Consider the following 21,272-nt stretch of genomic DNA (forward strand, 5'->3'; position numbering starts at 1 on the left):
ATAGAATGAAACACATTTCTTTGGGACATGGCCATTGCAGAAATTTGTTTTAACTACACATATCTGTAACAAGGAATTTGTTTTTCTTTCATTCTCAATGGTGAAGACAGAGAGGACAGATTGAGAAAGTGGATTTTCTTCTGGGACTCGGTTTGCTTATTTGTAAAACAAGTTAATCTATCAATGCAGAGCAGTAACTACTTTGTAAGTTACAGGAATTGCTTATGTGAGTGATTAGGTGATTTGCTCAAGGACATACCACTTATATGTGTCAGCAGCGACTATCAGACTCTTCCTCCATCCTTTACATTTGATGGCCTTTTACATTTATATGCCTTTCTTAGGGTCTCTTCAAATTATGTGCACACATAAGTGCATGCACGCGCACACATCCACACACATCCACACACACCCCTTGATCCAGCTAAATGTTACATTCAAAGAGTTAAAATTTTGGCTCACCTAAAGGACAATGAAGATATGCATAGTAGGCTGCAGATATACTGCATAAACAATGTCCTATGTACAGTGTGAAGAGATCCTCCAAGGTACATATAATGAAGAAAGAAGGTAGGTTGATCATACGATGAGACCAAGGGAAAACAGATGGATAGTACATGAATTCTACTGATGCCCATATAAAAAGATAGAGGAAGGCATCTATAAGATCATAGATCCTCTGAAGCAGGCAGATCTAACTATAGAACGGAATTGAAAAAGCATTAATCATATGCCAAGTATTGTGCTAACTGTTGGGAGTACAGATAGAAAAACAAGACAGTATTTGCAATTTAAGAATTCAAGTTCTAATGGGGAGATGGTGCAGGCCCAAAGATGGCAACACTCAGAAGTCTCAAGGGCACAGCAAGAGGCCATAAAAGTCCCAAAGGCCCTCCAACTTATGGCAAGGATTGTGGATGGTGGCTCATGATCATCAGTAATAGATGACCCTAGTGGGCCTGGGTAGGTTCATGCTGGAGCTATTGGGGGAAGGGTCTATGCTAGTCAGATTGGCTTGGACCTTTTAGCAGATGTATTTGTGACTATTACATACACACTATCTGTTCACATTGTCTGATCCCAAAGTAATTTTATATAATTTTACATGATAAATTCATCTGGAAAATAAATGACTAAGCAGTTTAAGGAAACAATACTTACAGCTAAGTGCAAAGGGCTTATTGGTGCTCTGTTATCTGAATCATTTAGCATATCCATACCGGAGGTTTCCATTAGCTAAGAAATAAAAAACACATTTTAAATGTAAAAAATAGTAGCTGCTCTCAATGTAAAATTTTCAGAGTAATTTTTATTTTTAAATCCAGAGTTTTATCCTCATGTAATGTATCTGAAAAATTGAAGATGAAAGCTAAAATGTTTACAGAACTGAGTTTATAGAACATATTTGAAGATATGCCAATGTTAAAGGGATTTTCTTAATCTCTCCTTCTGTCTCTTTTAGAGGCAGGAACAGAAGGATTTCTATGTAAGAGCAGCAGAGCTGACAGGAGTCTGTGTGGGAGAGCTGAAGATCTAGGAGATGAGGAGTTTAATGAAAGAGACAGTTGAGAGAGTTTGAAGGCTTTTACCTCTGGACCTGGAGGGAGCAAGAGGTCAGTCTTGGTCTCTCAGTCAAGAGCCACTGCTGACAGTAGTAAAACCAACAAGGAGTTGTTGTTGTAACAAAATGATACCACGACTTCATTTTTAACTATAGTCATTACAGTTCCCCTCTGATCATCACTTCTACATGTAATATTGAAGGCATGGGCCCAGTTAGAACTATAAAAATTGTGAAAGACAATGGAGGCAAGATAATCTTATGGAAGATCAGAAGAAGGAAAAAAAGACCATATGAGATATACTAGGTCTACTCCAGTATTACTCCAGGCATAATCACACTTAAATTGTTAAAAATAAAATATTTCATGTAATATTTTAAAAAGGCATATACTTACGACATCTAAGGGAGTTTCACTGGCAATCTGAAATTAAAAAAAAAACAACACCATACATATTATACAGTACCACTAATAATTAATACATCCCAAATATCAAATATTAAAGGCATTCTATATTTGTAGAAAGCTTTGTTATTATTTGTTTTGAATCTATACAACTGGGTAGTTGCTAATTTAAACATCATACTGTCCGTGTCTTAAAAGAAAATAAAAAGCTTTCCAAAAGGAATAGTATCAGTTTACATAGAATATTGGAGGGAATGTGTCATTTATTAGGGGAATGAAAACTCTTGGTGAGTTTTTCCCCATTCCAATTCAGCCTGGTCTTTCTGCCACTTGAGACTTGAGTTTTGATCTCTCCCACCACTAACACATTCTAGTTGTATTATGATCCTGGGCAATTTCATAGTTATAGAGTGGTTTGAAGTTTATAGAATATTCCTCCTTACATACTTGTAGGAAATTTAATATTATACCATGTTTGATATACTCTATGGGATAAACATTTAGGCTCCACTTCTGATAATTTTTAAATGAGTAATGTATTTTTATAGCTTGAACTGTAGAATTTTTTAAAAAATGCACCCAAATCTGACACTTTAGTTTTTTCCCCTAATGTGAGGTTTTTAATCTGTAATATATATAAGAAAATACAACAGCAGGACCTCTATCTTATCTTCGAACCTCTATTCTGATTAATTGAAAATCTGTTACCCTAAAAAAGAACTACATTTCTGGGAAGCCCACCGACTTCCTGTCATTACATACTTCCTGTAGACAGGGGATAAATTTAGTGGGTATTCCAGACCCCAGTCTCTTTGGCTTGCTGGCAAGGATGGTAGTGGTAAGCTGATGGCTAATTAGCCATGGATGTGTGGCTTTTATTTTGTATCCTTTTTATTCCTTTATTTCTAATGATCATTCATGAATCTCTTAAAATATATCATTTCTAATATTAAATTTTAAATATTTTATTTATTTTAAATATTTTTTATTATTGAGATTTAATTTTAATTTTTACAATGAAGGCAACTAGAAGTTGAAGAAGCAATTCTCAATTTTTTTAAGATAGCTTAGATAAAACATTTTTTAAGCCACGTTTCTCCTGTTAGGGCTTTTTGCCCACCTCCTCACAAACTCTGAGAGAACTCCAAACTCTCTACTGGAGCTGCTGCCCTACTCCTGTGGTTTGTTTTTTGTTTTTTTCTTTTCTTACTTTTTGCCTGATTGCCCTCTCTACCAGCCAGGTTACTTTAGTTTGAGGGAATGTGGCCAGGGTCTTTGGCCAGAGAAGAGTTAAGCCACTTTGCTCGCCCATCTGTTTGAGTCAGTTCCTCATTCCTCGCTGTTGCCTTTCTTTGGAGCTGCTCTCGATCCTGCTTGTGTTTCCTGACACTGCCTGTTCCCTGGCTCTTGAAACCTCCTCCTGTCTGGAGCCGTTCTCCAGGCAGCTGGTAAAACCCAGAGTGTGTTTTCCTTAGGCTACAATTAGCCTCCAAACTCCCTATCTACATGGTAGAGGAAGCAAGCTGCTCCCTAGCATTTTACTTCAGGGGGGAAGGGGAAGGAAGTTACTCTTCCAAACAGAAAATAAAATACAAAGCATGGGGGCACTCTTTGAAAGAGCAGTGTATTACCTATCTCAAACAGCTCCCAGTTTTAGGATTTTTTTCTTTCTTTCTACCATTCCTGGATGCACTGATCCTTTCAATGATCTTGCCTGAGATTCAGGGAAGAAATTAATCTCCCTACAATCCTTTGCCATTTGGTCCTGCCTCAAAACCATACTCTCCCTTGCTGTGGAAGATTCCAGAGCTCTGACAAAATGAATATGAATGGATAGAGAATTAAAGAGACTGTAGGTGAAGTTTTTAAGCCTTTTCATACTCCACTATCTTATGAAGATCTCTGTACTTTTTTACTGATGATTTGCTTTAAGATTTAATTTTGTTGTTTTAAGTTCATATATTAATCTAATCAATGCTATTGTTACACTGAATCATTTTAATCTACTGTGTATTAGCTTTTAGATATATTCTGTTACCTTTCCCCTCTGACTACTGAACAAAATATTGTAAAATACTGTAAAAGCCCATAAAGAGCCTTTTCTTCCATTTTGCATTTGTTAATTGTCACAAAGATGATGGATGGACTCCATCCACCTGGTTAACAACCTCTGGAAAATTTAATGAGCTAAGTATCTTAAATCGATTTTAAGGGGTCTTCAGACATGATTTTTAGGTTTTTCTTTTCAATAGCTTTGACTGATCATCTTGCCTGACTCCGAGATAAAGGTTCCATTTTAGTAGCTGAAATATCCCAACCTCTGCATTTGTAAAATGTAATGGGTGAGACATAACAGTCTCATTCATAACAGAGGAGTGGCTCCCAAGAGGGAGCATCTCCCATTTGTAATTCTTCACCTTACTTTACCCTTCCACCAGAATTATTTAGATTCTGGGTGACGTTTTTAGACCCAAAATCAACAATACAGAAGTTTGGTTTTTTCTAGACTCCTCTGCCACATTTTTGTAATTATGGCAGTAATAGATTAAAAAAAAAATTCAGCCAAGGTTGAAATATTGCTACACCTGAAAAACTTGTGACAAGTATCCATTAGCTTCTAATGTCATACAGCAAACTCATGTGAATCCTAATGATAGTGGGTTTCTTTGCTATTGTTATTAAATGGGCTACTATAACTTTGGGGATTTTGATACTTTTTGAATGTGCATTACCTGTTGTACTTTCTTTATAAAAAACTGTTACTCACACATTGCACTCACACAGTGGATCATGGCCAAGTTTGAAAATGAAATGGATCTCATTTTTGGTGAGAAACCTTTGTACTCTACCTTTCCTTAGCTGACAGTGTGTCACTGATTGTAAGCTATATATTTTTGATTATTAAAACTTATTGTTTTTCCTTGCATGTGCAATAAAGTATTAGAGTTTCATTTTTTCTCTCCTTTTTGTATTTGAAGCACTTCACCAGTATTGAGAAAGTTTTTCTTTAACTTTTTTTATTTTGAAGTAATATAAGTTTACAATATATTTGCCCTAATGTCAAGGCATACTCAAAAGCTTTAGGCTAAAGCTAAAAATTATGCCACTGATTATTTTTTTTTTAATTATGGGACAATGTTTAATGATTCTGTCTGATTCCAGGATAAGGGAATACAAAAAGGGCCATTACATAGTGCCAATGGAGCACAAAGTCAAAGGGACCAAACCAATCCTACATGGATTGATGACATTCTGCACAAAGAGAGCTAGGACTTTGAGACTCGATTGAACAGTGGCTGTTTAACATGTGTTAAGTTCAGGTCTTCTGGCTCCATACTGGCTTCCATTTGTTGCCATAAATCTAGTCCCTATTCTGTCATTCATAGTGTGGCAAACTTTCTGTAGTCCTGGCTACTGACTGGGTAAGTGCATAATTGTTCAAATCACTTAAACTGGGACCTGATTCAAGGACCTGTTATAGGTTTATTTCCCTTTACTTTCAAAACTAGAATTTTTATACATAAGACTTTGATAGTCTATATTTCATTCAGAAGTTATCTTTTCTCTTTTATTTGGATTTTATGTTTTTGATTTCTCTTACAAATTGATTCATATACTTCATAACTCAGCCATGCATTCCACAAGTGATCTTGGTGTTTTTCAACATCCTCTTCAGGGAGGAATGTATTATTATTCTAAAATGCAAAGCTTAAATTCTTTTTGAGAGTAATTTTAGAATAAGAAACATGATACCTCTCCAAATCCAGAAAGTGAACTGTTTGGAGAAGACACCATGAAGATGCCTCCACAAGCAACACACGGCATCAGAAGATCCAGAGTGACCTTTGGGATGTGGTGATTTGAACTGTGTGGGATTGAATGCATTTGTTTTATATGTATACTCTTATGCCAAAGGGGATTGCCTCCTAACTGGCTTTTTGTCAATGCACCTAGTAATCATTGGTTTTGTTCTTTTCCCCTTTTATCCCCAAATTACTATAATTTAAAAGTTTATGATGTTAAAATAATCAAATTGGGGAGATTAGCACCCCAAAATGATCACTAGGGGGAAATGTATAATTGAAAATCTGTTACCCTAAAAAAAACTACATTTCCCAGGAGCTCACTGACTTCCTGTCATTATATACTTCCTGAAGACAAGGGATAAATTTAGTGGGTGTCTGGGCCACAGCCTCTTTGGTTTTATGTTGAAAGCATGGTAAGAATGGGGGTTTTGAACAGGCTAATTAGCCATGGGCATGTGGTTTTTATTTTGTATTCCTTTATTTCCAATGATCATTAATAAATCTCCTAAAATATATTTTTATTAGTGAGATTAATTTTACCTTTTACAATTCCCTATAATTTTTTCTTATGGGAATCATTTAAGTTTCTGATTTGTTTTTAACAATGTTTTAGTAAGCCTTGACCTGATATGTCTGTTTCAGTATAATGCCCATTAGCTTATACCACATTTTGCTCCTGGTTCAGAGGATAGTAGATTTAAAGCCAGTATGGTCTTCAGAAGCCAGTGAGATTAAGAGTCTTGTTCAGGATCACACAACTGGTAAATGTATCTGAGGTGGAATTTGGCCTTCCTGACTCTGAGTTTAGTACCCTATCAACTATATCAATAACCTGCCTTGGTTATAATCAAGAAGGGTAGGGGGCAGCTGGGTAGCTCAGTGGATTGAGAGCCAGACGTAGATACGGGACGTCCTAGGTTCAAATCTGGCCTCAGACACTTCCTAGCTGTGTGACCCTAGGCAAGTCACTTAACACCCATTGCCTAGCCCTTTCCACTGTTTTGCCTTGGAACCAATATACAGTATTGATTTCAAGACAGAAGGTAGGGTTAAAAAAAAAGGGGGGAGGTATGAATTGTTGTTGATGGTGAGTTGTTCAGTTGTGTTTGATTCTTCATGATCCAAAAGACCATAGCTATGCCATGGGGTTTTCTTGGCAAGGATCCTGGAGTGGTTTGCTATTTCCTTCTCTAGTGGAAGCAATCAGAGACAAAGTGACTTTTCCAGGGTCACGCAGCTAGGAAGTGTTTTGCTGGGAGCCATCAAAGACCATGCTGTTTGACACGGTCATATGTGGAAACCAGAGACTGCAAGGCAGCTTCCAGGAAGGATGGAAACATCTACTGAACCCCCCCCCCCAAGTGACTTTATTAACATCCCCTTATTATTGGAATTATTATGATTATTATTATTTAGCCCCAGGAAAAATAGGTGAGGACAACATGCTTATGGGGTTAACATATATGCCCCTCTTTAATCCCCCCAAATTATTACCCTAAAAAGATTACATTCATGGAATTAAAAGCTGAAGATCATTATCCATTAACACTCCCTTTTACCTCTTAGCAGAGGTACACTCAGAGGCCCCACACCAACTGTTAGTCAAACATACAAGCACCACAATCAATCACTCCTCTGAAACACAAGTTATGACACACTTTGCTGATTTGCTGTGTTTACAATAACTAGGAAACATTGCCAAGGTGCCTTAATGAAACACAAGAAAAATGTAACTTGGAAATCGAGGAAATTTCTGATTCTGGTCTGTCTTAAATTACCCTCTAACCCCATACCTAGCTATGAAATGTTTTGTTACCTTTCCCCTAAGTAATTGTGATTGACTGTGAAAGCTGATTAAAAGCAACAATGATTTTCCTAGCTAGTCATCCCACAGGTCAGGAGGAACTAACCTCCAGATCACCCTATCCATGTCATTCATTTCCATCACAAACCTTTCTGCTGTTAGCGACATAGTGAATGATCATAGAATGTTGATTAAATGATTTGTTAATGTGTGACATATCCAATTATCTGTAGATGATGTATGTTGAAAAGTGATTGTGTGCCAGAAAAACATGTAATCACTGAAGCTATAAAATAAAACAAACCCTGTGCAATGGCAGAATGCTGAGTGACGCCTAAGCCCAGGTTTGAACACTCAGTCATCTCTCATCTCTTATTCCCCTGACTGCTCCACCTAGTCAGAAGGACCCTCCACTTTGGGAGACTGCAGGCTTGGCTCTCAAAAGTGTTTGAGGCCACATTTGATCTCAGATCTTCCTGACCCCAGTCTGGTGCTCTAACCAATGAGCAAAAACTGCCTTTATTAGTGTGAATGGTATATAGCAATTTAAATAGAAATATCTGATGTCAAAACTTCTTTTGCAGTGGTAAATTCTTAGTTTAAAACTTTCTTCAATCAGAAAATGCTGCCTTTACAAGACCCCAGAAGTCTTGTAAGGACATGGTAGGTTTTTGGCTGAAGAAAAAGTTACTAAGAAGAAAAGTGAGAATAAAGGAGGAATAATAATTAGATTTCCTATGTCTTCATTTCTCCTTCCCTCTTGAAAGTTATTATGGAAGAATCAAATTTAATAAGGTCAAATATGAATTTAAGAAAAATATAAATTTAGGAAATGTGAATTTTGAAGTCTTAATTGTATTCTAATTTTCAACCTATAGTTTAAGCTAAATTAAATGAACAAAACCAAGGGCAATCATCCAAGGTGCTAGGGATCTAAAGATGATAATGATAGAACCTATAGTCTAGTAATGGGTCAAGTAAAAAACACCAGCTAGAAGTTCTAATTCTAATAATCAGTCATCAAGTATTTATAAGGGCTTAGTGTGTGTCAGGCATTGTGCTAAATGCTGGGAATACAAAAGGGAAAAAAAATTCCTGCCTCTGAGCAGTTTATATTCATTAGATCAGAGAGTTACTTCTTAAAAAGCTGAGTAAAAGATAAATACAGCGTAGATGGAAGGTAACTTTAAGAGAATTCACCAGCAGTAGAGGAAACCAGAAAAGGTGTTTTGCAGGAAGTGTTATAAGAACTGAAATTCAACATAAAGGAATGAGAAACTGAAGGCAGAAAGAAATGTTTTTAAATGGCTAGGAGTAGAGAGGTTCAGGATGAACCTTGAAGGCAAAGAAGGCACCAAAAGATGGCATTCTGGAAGGAGCCACAGAGGGATGACATGTGAAAAATCAAAGCCTGTAGGCCGGTGAAGGCAATACTAGATCAAGGATCAGCAGACAGTTTAATGTGGTTAAGATAGAGAATTTGTGAAGAAAATCAGTATGAAATAAGCCTGGGCAATGAGATGGCAGAGTTTTTATTTTCTATCTCTAAGTAATGGTGAATCCCTGAGGTTTTTTAGGAAAGAAGTGATAGAAACAGATTAGCAAATTAGAAATATAATGTTAACAGTTATAGAAAGGATGGAAGGGAGAGGCTAAATGCTGGAGGCAAGTATGTCAGTAAGAAGGTGACTGTAACAATCAAGCTAGGTCAGAGCATGAACTAGGACCATAGTTATGTGAGTAGAAGGGAAGGCCTTAATTTTCTAAGGTAAAATTGACAGGATGTAGCTATTGATTGGATGTGACAGAGTGAGAGAGTGAGATAAAGGGAAGAACAACAGATAAGTTTTAAGTTTTAAGCCTGGCTGAGTAGGAAGACTAGTACCATCAAATGAAATCAGGAGGGACAAGTTTTAGCAGGAAGATCAATCTAATGTGGAAAAGCTAAGAGATATCCAGGTGGGGCTATTCACTAAGGAGGTGAAAATGTGGGTCTAGAGCTCAAGAGAGACAAGGAATGAGACAAAATTAGTTGTCTTCTGCCAAAAGCTGAAGCCATAGAAGTGAAGGAGATTATCAAAGCAAGAGCTGAGAGGAGGTCAAATATGGTGTCTTGGAAGGTGTTTCCATCTCGAAGGTATGCAAGAGAAGGGAAAAGAATAACAAATAGGAAGAGAACAGGAGAGACAGTGCCACAGAAGCTGAAGGAAGAGAGAATCAGAACAAAGGCCATCAACAGGACCAGATACTGTAGGAAGAAATGGGGGAGGATGAGGCAGGTGAAAAGATCTGATAATTTAGAATCATCATCTCTGTGAGCCTGAAACTATGCAATTTCAGGGTGGCATAAAGGACAGAATTGGAGAGCAAGGGACTGAGGAGAGAGTATGTATGGCAAGAACTCTACATCCCTAGTGTAAACTTTTCATCCATATAAATGCTAGTTATTATTATTCTTGATGGTTTTTCTCTTTATTAAAATACAAAATTATAATGTTCCCCATAAGAATGTAGCACTCTTACCAATTCTAGACACAAACGGTGACCATAAGCAGCAGAATAATGAACCGCATTGTATCCTTGCTTGTCACGGATTCCTGGATTTGCATCATTTCTTAGTAAGTATTCCAGGCACCTATGCAGTAGACAATAAAATTCATAACCTTCACATCCTATTATTTTAGCCAATAGTAAAAAGAAGACATTCAAAGAATACAACATATTTGTTTACAAAGAACTTTGAAGATGAGTAACTCTCCCCGCCTACTTTTAGATTTAATCACCAGAAGCATACACATCCCCACTTTATGATTAAGTGCCCCTCGGGCAATCCGAAGAAAATTTATAAACTACAATTGGTTTACTTAAAGCGGAAGGAAGGCACAGGAAGTGACACGAAGAGTCTTTAAAAGTAGTTGCAACTTCCTTTGAGGAGGAGTTTTGTGAGAAGTTTTTCAGAGTTGGAGTTGTTGGAGCTTTTTCCAGATTGTGAAGGCTGGTGGAGGATCATTTGGTTAGATTGCACTTTGTATTGGTGAGTGGAAAAAGCTGACTTTCCTTTTCTGACTGCTGGAGAGATTAATACCAGATAGGCCTCCCTTGAAGGTGAGAGGTGATACCTAATTTACCTCTGGAGCTCTGCTAGATGAAAGTTAGGCGTCAGAGCAGATATTTAGTTCGTTAAGCTAAATTTCTTACCCTAACCCTTCTCATTTCTCTACCTTACTCTTTCCCTCTATTTTACAAATAAAACTACTATAAAGACATTTTGACTTCTGCTATTTTAAATCAGTAACCACCTTGTTATTTATAATTTTCATATATTTTAGTCAAACTCTTAATTTTAATTCCTTATAGAACCAGTCTCACATAAAAAAGAATAGTATTATTCACGTGACAAATTACAAATATTTCTATGAAACATAATCCTACTCACAGTGAGTATCAATGCATAACCCTTGCTCTTTTCACCCTAGTCAGGGTTCCCCTGCTGTAGCACTCCTTTCAGGCTTCCCCTTCCATTCAACTCCTTAAAGAGGAGGACAAAGAGGGAAATCCTCACTACGGGAAAGAAAAGAACTCTGTGCTACTGTAAGTAAAAGTTACTCCTAGCTATAGTTCCAATAATAATTAGTTATCTCAATCACATTTGTTCCTCACTATGAGAAATAAATGAGATAATATACGTCAGAGGATTCTAAATCTAGAGGTAGAAGAAGCCAGATAGGTCAACCTCCTTACTTTATAGATATAGAAATGGGGGCCTAGACCTACTCAGTGGAATACAAGTAGTGAGCATCAGAGACAAGTTCTGTTCATAGGTCCTCCAATTTTAAAGTCTCCTTTTACCACGATACCATGAATTGTTAGCTGTATTATTCACTATTTCTCCTAGATCCAAAAGACAACTAAAAGGCCTATAAGGCATACTTTAAATTAAAGATGAAAAAACTAACATTTTGAGAAATGACTGGACAAAGTACTGATTGTAAAAAGAAATGAGGCTGGAAATCACTTAGCAAGAGGTAGAGTATAAAGAGAAGTAGAAAAACAGTTGTGTAAAGTATACAATGGGATAGTAATCTTAGAGATAATAGTTGTATTAATGGGAGCTGATATAGCTACCAAGAAATAGAATACAATTCAATAATATGTACTTGTTGTTAGGAATATAAAGACAAAAATGGAAACTATCTCTATCCTCAAGGAGTTTATAGTGCTTTGGCCTAGAAACATATACACAAGAAACTGAATCCAAATTAATACATGAAGTAAAGACAAAGCAATTTTAGTGTGTTGGTTTTGAGGGGACTATTAAACAACTGTAAAGATCAAGAAAAGTCTGACTACATTAAATATTGAACAAAAAGTCCTAAGTGAATGTTAACCTCCTTAGTGAACACTTTAATCTCAAGCCTGGGAATTGAGAGTTAAATCAGAAATGAAGGCCATATGGAAGGACTGTAGTATTCCTCTCATTTCTAGTAGTCCTAAGGCTACTGGGGTTCTAACTGAGCAGCTTTCAACAAATTTCATTCTGATTTGTAATGCTTGTGTGTGAGGTTTCCCTTCCCTAGTATATATGCCAATTTAATACAATTCCTCACTTGGAGAAGGCTTTCCTGTCTAGGAAAAAGAGGTAGAGCAATCGTGGCAAGATGGGGAGGATATAATCTCAAGAGAATTAGGGGAAGGTTTCCAGGGATGGGATATCATTTGTATTATTAGAGGAGGTGTCCATGTTGATGAGATCATAGATGAATAGAAGTGGTATAAATGTGAAATCTTTGTCCAAGAACCAGAGGTGATACACTAGGATTGAAGTACAATGACATTTTCACTATAAGTGAAATGGGAGAAGAACATTCACTATGTCTTTCTTACATTAGTATTTTTATATAAAAATATACATTTTTAAAATTTTCAAAGAGCTTTAAAAAACATTATCTAATTTGCACAACACCCTAGTAAAGTAAGTAGGGCTCTCCTTAATTTTTTTTTGAAGATAAAGAAATCAAAACTCAAAGAAGTAGATTTGCCAGAAGTATTACAGGGGAAAAAAATCCAAGATCTTGGACTAAAACCTAGGTCATGAGTTCTGGATCATTTTCTTTAGGTTGTCAGTCAGTCAGCCAGTTAACGGCCAAGTATGCAATAGGAACTATGCTAAGTGCTGGGAATGCAAATTAAGCTTCCTTCAAAACAAATTAGGCAAACGGAGAGAAAGGGGATTATTGTTTAAGAAGGACTGTATTGCTAGCAAAAAAAAAAAAGTAAACAAAAAGGGTGTCCATCTGTTGGAGAAAGGCTTTTAAAAAATCTGACATGAAATTTACCCTATAATGTTAACAGATATAAAGAATTTAAGGAAATTTGGGATCTCTTATGCAAACTGATACAGGGTGAAAAAAAAATAGAACCATCAATTATAAATAAAACATTAAAAAGCACCAGAAAAAAAAAAACACAGTTAATTCATTTTGATTAGAGGAAAAATTCTGAAATATACTTTCCCATATCTAATAAAGAGGTGGGGGATTATACTACTTTAAACATTGCCAGCTATGGTTAGTCTTACATGACTGATTTACAAAATTACATGGGAAGGTTCTATGGAGATGGTAATATTGGGAAATGATTGTGTATAAAAAGACAACCACGAAACTTCAAAAAATTAAGTTAAAAAAATAATTAAATGAGTTAATGTAAAAAAAAATAAGAAACATAAAATGTGTCATAGAATTCTAGAGCCAGAAGAAACCCCAGAAATCACTGAGTCCAATTCTTTAATTTTAAGGTGACTGATTTTTAAAAATCTATGATTTTCACAAAATAATCATCTTGAGAAACTACTGAATTCTATTTTTGATGTTTAATTGTTCAAATTATTTTTCAAACTTCTCTATTGGAATCGCTGTTAGAGGCCATAGCACTTTTATTCTCAATGGTGGCAAAATCTCCTTTGAGGGTGGATTTGATTTAAAGTACAATTCAGAAATAAGGATGAATAAGATGAATTATTGAAATAATACTGCTGAGGAGTAGAAGAATATGCAGGTATAGGTATAAAGAAAAGACCCAAGATGTCATTTTCTTACATGCCTTTCCAACTGGTTTGGAAAAAGAATTTCAAGAGTCACACCAATATTTCAGGCAGCAGAATCATCAAAACAATTCTCTGCACATACATATGCCAGCAGGTCTGGATACCTTTTCCTTAAAGTTCTTTTTTTGTGCATGCCATTAGTTTCTCAAAGGCTCTGAGAATGAAATTGTAAAGTTTGGAACATCCTATCATGGAGGCTTTCAGTACAAACAAGGTGACAGACTGTAATGTGAGGACCAGCAGACTGTGCAGAGGGTGATCAGACAATTAGTTGTTGATTTAAAAAAAAACACATCAAGCTTGGAATACTATTTAGAAAGAAGGAAAGAGATTACAATATATCAAAAGAGAACTCAGATTACTCAGTACTTTCCAATTACAGTTTAGTGCAACCCATTCTCCTTTCCTTATGTTGTTATATGTACCTCATCACAAGGTGGGAAACCAAACTCTGAAAAGCCAGATTTCTTTTCTTATATAGATTTCAAGGGGAGGGAAGAAATGAGACTTTAATATAGAAATAATCCTAAGAAAGAAACTAGTATGCTACCCCTAAGAGGGGCTCACCAATTACCCAGGCTCATAACCCAAGTGGCATCCTTATAAGACTCCTCACTCTCTCTCATCCCTATGTTTAGTCAGTTTTTAAGTTCTATTTCCATTTTAGCACCATCTCTCTCCTATGCCCACTCTTTCCTTTGACATTGTCACCTCTCTGGGACAGACCCTGATTAGCTTATATCTAGACCACTTCCATAGCCATAGTCCCTTGTTCTAGTTAATTTTTGTCTTAGCTATCAAAGCGATTTTCCGAAAGTGTAAGCCTGACCCATGTCATCCACCTGATTCAATAAACGCTAAGGTCTCCCTTTCATCTCTTTCAAGAATAAAATTTAAAATCATCTGTTGGGCATTCAAAACCCTTCATAACACTCCCCTCCTGCCAGTCTGCTGGTCTTCTCACACTTCTCCCCACTCTCATATATTCTGTGAGCTAGTGACATTGGCTTTTTTTGCTGTTCTTCAAAAATATTGCTCTATCACCTAACAATGAACATTTTCACTGGCATGTAATGCCCTCCCTCTTAGCTTCCTTCAAATCCTAAATAAAACCTTCTACAGGGGCCCTTTCCTGACCCCACTACCCTTTAATTCTACCATCTTCCTCTGTTGATTTATCTCATAGACAGCTTATTTACACATCGGTGTTTGCATGTTGTCTTCACCATTATATTGTGAACTCTTTAAGAGCAGAGATTGTCTTTTGCCTTTCTTCCCCCTGCATTCCTAGCACTTAGCACAGTTCTTGACACATAGTTGGTACTTAAAAAATGTGTACTGACTGACTCCTCATTCTTTCTCTGAACCTTTAAATACTGATTCTTCCCAGAGTCTAGGATATATGTCTGACTGTATCTGACTTTTCCCTCTCCTCTATAACAAAACTATAAGGTGAAATGGTGGCACCCCTAACAAGATTACTTTCATTTCATGCCTAGTAATCACTCATCTTAGTAAAATAGGAGTTTGGTCAGGCTACAAAAAAGAGTTTTGTGCAGCCGGGGTGGTTTGGAGTATTGACGGATGGTGATTGGCATAGGGGAACCAAATTCTGGGGCTGGGCATGATTTAAGAACAAATATTTGCAAAACTAATTATTTTCCCCATATGCCATAGAGAAATAATACAAATCTATATCTATTAAAGATATAAAAGATCAGTCAGTGTGTATTAAATAAGCATTGGGGATACAAAGACAGACATCATTAGAACTCTATTCTATAGACAGATTGAACTCTGACATCACCAGTGCCAAACTTACTTGCCATCTGTATCTGAGGTGGCTGCGTAGTGCAGGGGTGTGCAACCTCTCTCATCCAGATCATTCACACTGGCTCCTGACCCCACGAGAGCAAACAGGCACTGGTAGTTACAGTTGGCTGCAGCATAGTGGAGTGGCGTTCTTTGGTGTCCATTTTGATAGAGAAGAGAAATAAAACACCCGTAAATGACTTCAGAAATAAAGGCAGGTTTTACTAAATCTTGATTGTTTACAGAAACATATTAAGTTGATGTTATGTAAGTTAATCCTCATTCCACCCCCAAAGGTTGGTCCCAGGGACGATCAGAAGGAAAGAATTGGGTTGCAAGGAGAAGAGAAAAGGAAGAATAATCCTGTTCTAAATACAAACAGCTAGAAGGCAATACAATTTACACTTGTCTTAGAAGCTCACTGAGTGAACAGAGGACTTCACTCCAGCAGAGAAACCTATGAGACTGGTAGTATCTCTAACTCTTTTCCTGGCTAAACAGAATGAAAATAAAATAAAATAAAACATGAAAAGAACTTGGGGGATATCAACTTGATTTCTTAAAATAAAAAAAATGCCTAAGTATGAAGACTTAATAATTCAAAAAAGCTGCAGTTTGTTTTAATGTCAAAAGAATATCTGCAACCAATTTTTCCTCACTGTAATATTTGTAGAATGCTCTCAGAGTATCACAATTGCAAAAACATCAGGAACAAAAAGAATCAAATGAAATACAAAGGTTACAAACAGCAAGGAAATAATTTTCATGGAATCATGTTCTTCTCAAACCAAGGTATATTGATTCAACAGTAGAATAGCTTCATTTCCCTTTACCATAAAGAGTTTTTAAGTCAATTTCAATTGCCTAGGCAATTCCAGGCTGGCATCCCTGAGTAGAGGTCAGCTGATTTATATAACCTTTCAGGAGCTATGTGCTCAGGGAATATAGACTAATTTTAATTTTAGTCACATTAAGAGATAATTAAGAAGATAAATCCACTACAAAAACATTATGTAATATACATGAAAATTTTTTCCATTAGCACTCACCCACTCAATATAAAGAAACTTTATATTGCATCCCAAAATAATTAGGAAGTCAAAGATTTTTAACTCTTTGCTTCCCCCCATAAAATACTAGCTATTATACTTTTATTATTTATTTCCGTAATACAGAGACACCATCATATTTTTTCATACATATCCACAGAGAACTCCCTACAGAAAGCATAGACCCTGTATAGAGAGACCCTATATGGAAATGATATAAGCAGTGGTCACTACTAGACCGGGTGCCCTGCTATTTCATGGCCTTCCTTTCTCACCTAATCTACAATAGACAAAGGACATTAAATTAAAAAAAAGTTTCCTCAGTATTGCCTTTAGAGAGTCAGAATTATCTGCCTGAATTTTAAAGAAAAGCATTTGTTGTGGTGATAGAAAAAGCAGTCTAGTACCTGAGTATTGTGGGGTTTTAGGGAAGAAAATGAGAGGACTTCACAAAAAAAAAAAAGACAATCTGAACTCTGATGAAGTGGTGATCCTTCTCCTAGTCAAGGCCAGTCTTATTGTGTCCTTGAATGCATGCCTTCTTCCATGAACTTTTGACAACTCTCTTCAGCCCTATTTTCAATGTCTTTTCACATCCCAGCTCTTTGCCAAGCTGTTGACAAACAAGGTGTCCTCCCTTTCTCTTAAACACCTTTCTTGATGCTACGTCCTCCCAAAATGACCATTCTTATCTGTTGGCTTCTTCCTTGCAGGCAAAGACCTTAGGAGAACTTGTCCATTCTCAATGCCTCCACTTTCTCACCTTCTTACTTCTGAATCCCATACAATCTGGTTTCTAACCCAAACAAGTGAACCTGCTCTCTTTCAAGATTACTAAGATCTTTTAATAGCTAAAATCTTTTCCCTTAAGGTCTCTGCAGATTCTGATACTACTGAATCTCCTTTTAGATAGTCTCTCCTGCCTAATTTCTTTATTTGAAATCCTTACTTTCTGTCTTAAAACCAATATTAAGTATGGGTTCCAAGGCAGAAACTGAATAAGAGCTAGGGAACTGGAGTCAAGTGACTTACCCAGGGTCACATAGTTAGGAAATGCCTGAGGCTGTGGTGATAAACCTATGGTCCATGTGCCAGAGGGGGCTACTCAGAGCCCTTTGTGTGGGAACACATGACTGTCACCCTAGCAGAGAGTTCAACAGAGTTCATTACTAGAAAGCCAAAGGGATGTAGGCCAGGCTGCTTCTCTCCCCTTCTCCATGAGCATCTGAGGTCATTTCTCACATGACCTGCCCCTCTAAAAGGTTCACCATCACTGGTCTAAGGCATCATCTGAACACAGGACTTCCTCTCTTCACTCTGACTCTTTTTCCATTGCACCATATAGCTGCCCCTTGCCTTACTTTTTCTAATCATGCTCTCTCCTGGTTTTGCTGCTTGTCACTTGTCCATCTGTCCTTCTCATTCTCCTTTTGCTGAACCATCAATTATGTTCCATCCCATAAGCAAGTGTATCCCAGGGAGGTGTCCTCTAACATTTTAATACTTTTCCTTCATGGTCTCACTAGCTACCAAAAATACAACTGTAGTGGGGCAGCTGGGTAGCTCAGTGGATTGAGAGCCAGGCCTAGAGATGGGAGGTCCTAGGTTCAAATCTGGCCTCAGACACTTCCCAGCTGTATGACCCTGGGCAAGTCACTTGACCCCCATTGCCTAGCCCTTACCACCACTCTTCTGCCTTGTAGCCAATACACAGTATTGACTCCAAGATGGAAGGTAAGGGTTTAAAAAAAAATACAACTGTAACTAAAATACAGATGATTCTCAAGACTTATAACTTCAGCTCTTATCTGCTATTCCAGTTTCCATACTTTCAATTGCCATCTGCCCATTTTCACTTGAATGCAAAAGAGGTACTTCAAAATCAACATGTCCAAGGAAATTAATTCTATTTTTCTTAAAACCTAACCTTCGGGGGCAGCTAGGTAGCTCAGTGGATTGAGAGCCAGGCCTAGAGATGGGAAGTCCTAGGTTCAAATCTGGCCTCAGCCACCTCCTAGCTGTGTGACCCTGGGCAAGTCATTTGACTCCCATTGCCTAGCCCTTACCACTCTTCTGCCTTGTAGCCAATACACAGTATTGACTCCAAAACGGAAGGTAAGGGTTTAAAAAAACAAACAAACAAAACTTAAACTAGAGAGAATAGCATACACATGCATGCAGACACTCACACGTGTATATCTATGTGTCTTCTTTGTATAAAGACAACAAATAAACCTGTTTGAGATGACGAGTTTACTGAGAGAAAAATTAGAGAAAGAAAAAAAGGTAGTCTAGAACAAAATTTTGGGTACATAGACACACATGAGACTGGTGGGTGGGAGTGGAGGGGTTGGTTGATCTGGAGGATTAACTAACAAGAGGCAGAGAAGGAGGGGAGACAGTTAAGAGAACTCCAGGAAAGTAGTGTGAGGAAAACCTGAAGAGGAGAGTATCTAAGTAAAACAGGTTGGCCAAAAGTGTAGAATGTAATAGAGGTCTGGAAGGATAAGGACTGAGAAAAGAGCACAAGTCATCATCCTTGCCTCTTTATTTCCCCTTATTGCTGTAAGCTGCCCAAGTCTTATAAAATCTACCTTTATGACACCATTATTTAAGCCTTATCCCCCTCTTGACTAGACTATTATAATAATAGCATTCTAATTGGTCTCTTTCCTTCCAGTTTTTTCCTCTCCCCAAATAATTTTCCACAAGGTTGCCTAAATAATCAACCAAAAGCTCAAGTTTTATCATGTTACTTCACTGTTCAAGCTCCCTGTTGTCTCTAGGATAAATTAGGAATGCCTGGGTGATTAGCATTTAAAATCTCTGACTATAGCATATTTTAACAGACTTATCTGATGTATTTTGTTCTCTTCACACACTTTGTTCTAAACAAACTGTCCTACTTGCAGTTCACCCCCTAGACCAGAGACCATGTTCCAGGTCCAGTAATGCTCTCATCTCTTTAGCTCAAGTGATTCAGGGGTCAGATAAGAAGCTAATTTCCTCCATAAGACCCTTCTGACCCTCTTGGCTATTGGTACCCTCATTTCCTGAACTACTTTGTTGATATGAAGTAGAATACAATTCCCTTTCCCTGAGAGATGAACATTTTGTTTTTTTCTTTGAATGCTCCAAATCTTGCCCTGGAAACAGTTGGTGTTAATGAACACATTTCACTGAATTAACCATACATGACAATGAATGATTAGGATGAATGTCTTTTTTAAACACAATGGACTCTCAACGAATCACTTACTGACATATTATATTGCCTAGATAAGCACTGCTCACTCATTTAGGTACTATTAGCATTAGAGATGATCTTTTCTCATTCCATAAATGACATAAGCATATATTTTGAATAAAATAAAAGAAAAAGCAAAGAAGCATAGAATTAAAATAGATAAATATATTACATCCTACCTCCCAAATTTATCCTTTTTGTTGAAGTCTGAGCCAGTATTGAGTAGAAGATTTAGGCATTCCAAATTCCTAGTAATGTCAAAATAAGGTTAATTAAATGTTTCATAAAAGTTTCCTTTTTGAAAATAGCAATAACAGGTTACTGTTAACAATTCTTTTCAAGTTGAATTCAATTAGATAACAATACTCTTCATAAATATGAAACATGATTAACTGCTGGCAGAAAAATATCAGTTTTAAAGAGATACTTCTTGGAACACAACATGTAATGGAACATGTTAATGAAAACTAAAGAAAAAACTTGCACTATCTATAAACTTCTAAAGTTACATGTTATATAACACCTGTAATGAATAGCTTTTAAGAACAAGAAATTTAAATATCAACATGCATTTAAAAATATTTATCCTCTTATTCTACATGTCTTACACATAAAAATTATGCCATAGTTGCAGAATGTATAATGACTTTTAAAGTCTTAAAATACACATAAAATTATAACTCATATCAATTGAAAATTATTATGAAATCTGAGTTTGGGATTAAGGCCCCTGCAAAACCAATTTTTGACAAATTACTGAGGTAATTTGATAGAGTTTGCCTTTTAAGCCATTATATCACTTCTTGAATACCAGGAGTAGCAATGTTTTCCTCATTGCAAGCACAAAGAGCACAGGTACAGGGAGGCCTTAGGGGAATAACCACATGGTTCTGTTTGGCCAGAGAACAGAGAGAAACTCTTATATAGGGGAACAGTAGATAGACAAGGTAAGTTGAGTCAGAGCTCAAGATTCAAGAGGCCCTTGATTGAATACTAGGCTAGCAAATCTGGAACCCATGTAGTTGTAGGAGTTGGGGAGGGTTTGATCAGAGGAAGCGACATCATTAGAGTTGTACTTCAAAAAGGCCAGATTGGCTACAGTATATGGAGAGTGGATCAATGAAAAAGAATTTAAATGTGGGCACTACTTAGGAAAGACAGAAGCACATCATGGAGGAAACCCCAAAACAACATAGTGATTTGACTAGGGGACTACATCATCATATCAAAGAGAAGAATGGAAAAAGGGGATAATAATACTGATGCTTCTAACTGAAACAGAAAAAAAAGGAGACACTGATTTGGGAAGGAATCCATTCAGTTTGGGAAGTAGTAGAATGTGCTAAGAAGTTAAATAAGTGGTAGAGAGAATAAATTCTATGAATTTAAAGGAAAAGAATCTATGAATTTATTATGTATATGAATAGTGATACATTTATACAACTACATATTAATACATGTATAGTCCATTCAGATAAAGA

At 36.7% G+C, this 21,272-nt stretch overlaps 1 protein-coding gene across 2 annotated transcripts in view; it reads right to left on the bottom strand.

The window, feature by feature from the left end:
* ANKRD28 (ankyrin repeat domain 28) overlaps positions 1-21,272 on the bottom strand; it is a 198,939-nt gene that overhangs the window by 30,915 nt on the left and 146,752 nt on the right. For both annotated transcript variants that reach the window (XM_007505124.3, XM_007505123.3), the window contains exons 13-17: positions 19,971-20,039; positions 15,506-15,646; positions 10,101-10,212; positions 1,959-1,985; positions 1,162-1,236 (exon numbers count right to left, since the gene is read on the bottom strand). In XM_007505124.3, the coding sequence (XP_007505186.1) occupies positions 1,162-1,236; positions 1,959-1,985; positions 10,101-10,212; positions 15,506-15,646; positions 19,971-20,039 (424 nt within the window). The remainder of the gene's footprint in view (positions 1-1,161; positions 1,237-1,958; positions 1,986-10,100; positions 10,213-15,505; positions 15,647-19,970; positions 20,040-21,272) is intronic.

This window comes from Monodelphis domestica, chromosome 5 (genome assembly GCF_027887165.1).
Source record: "Monodelphis domestica isolate mMonDom1 chromosome 5, mMonDom1.pri, whole genome shotgun sequence".
Classification (NCBI taxonomy): Eukaryota; Metazoa; Chordata; class Mammalia; order Didelphimorphia; family Didelphidae; genus Monodelphis; species Monodelphis domestica.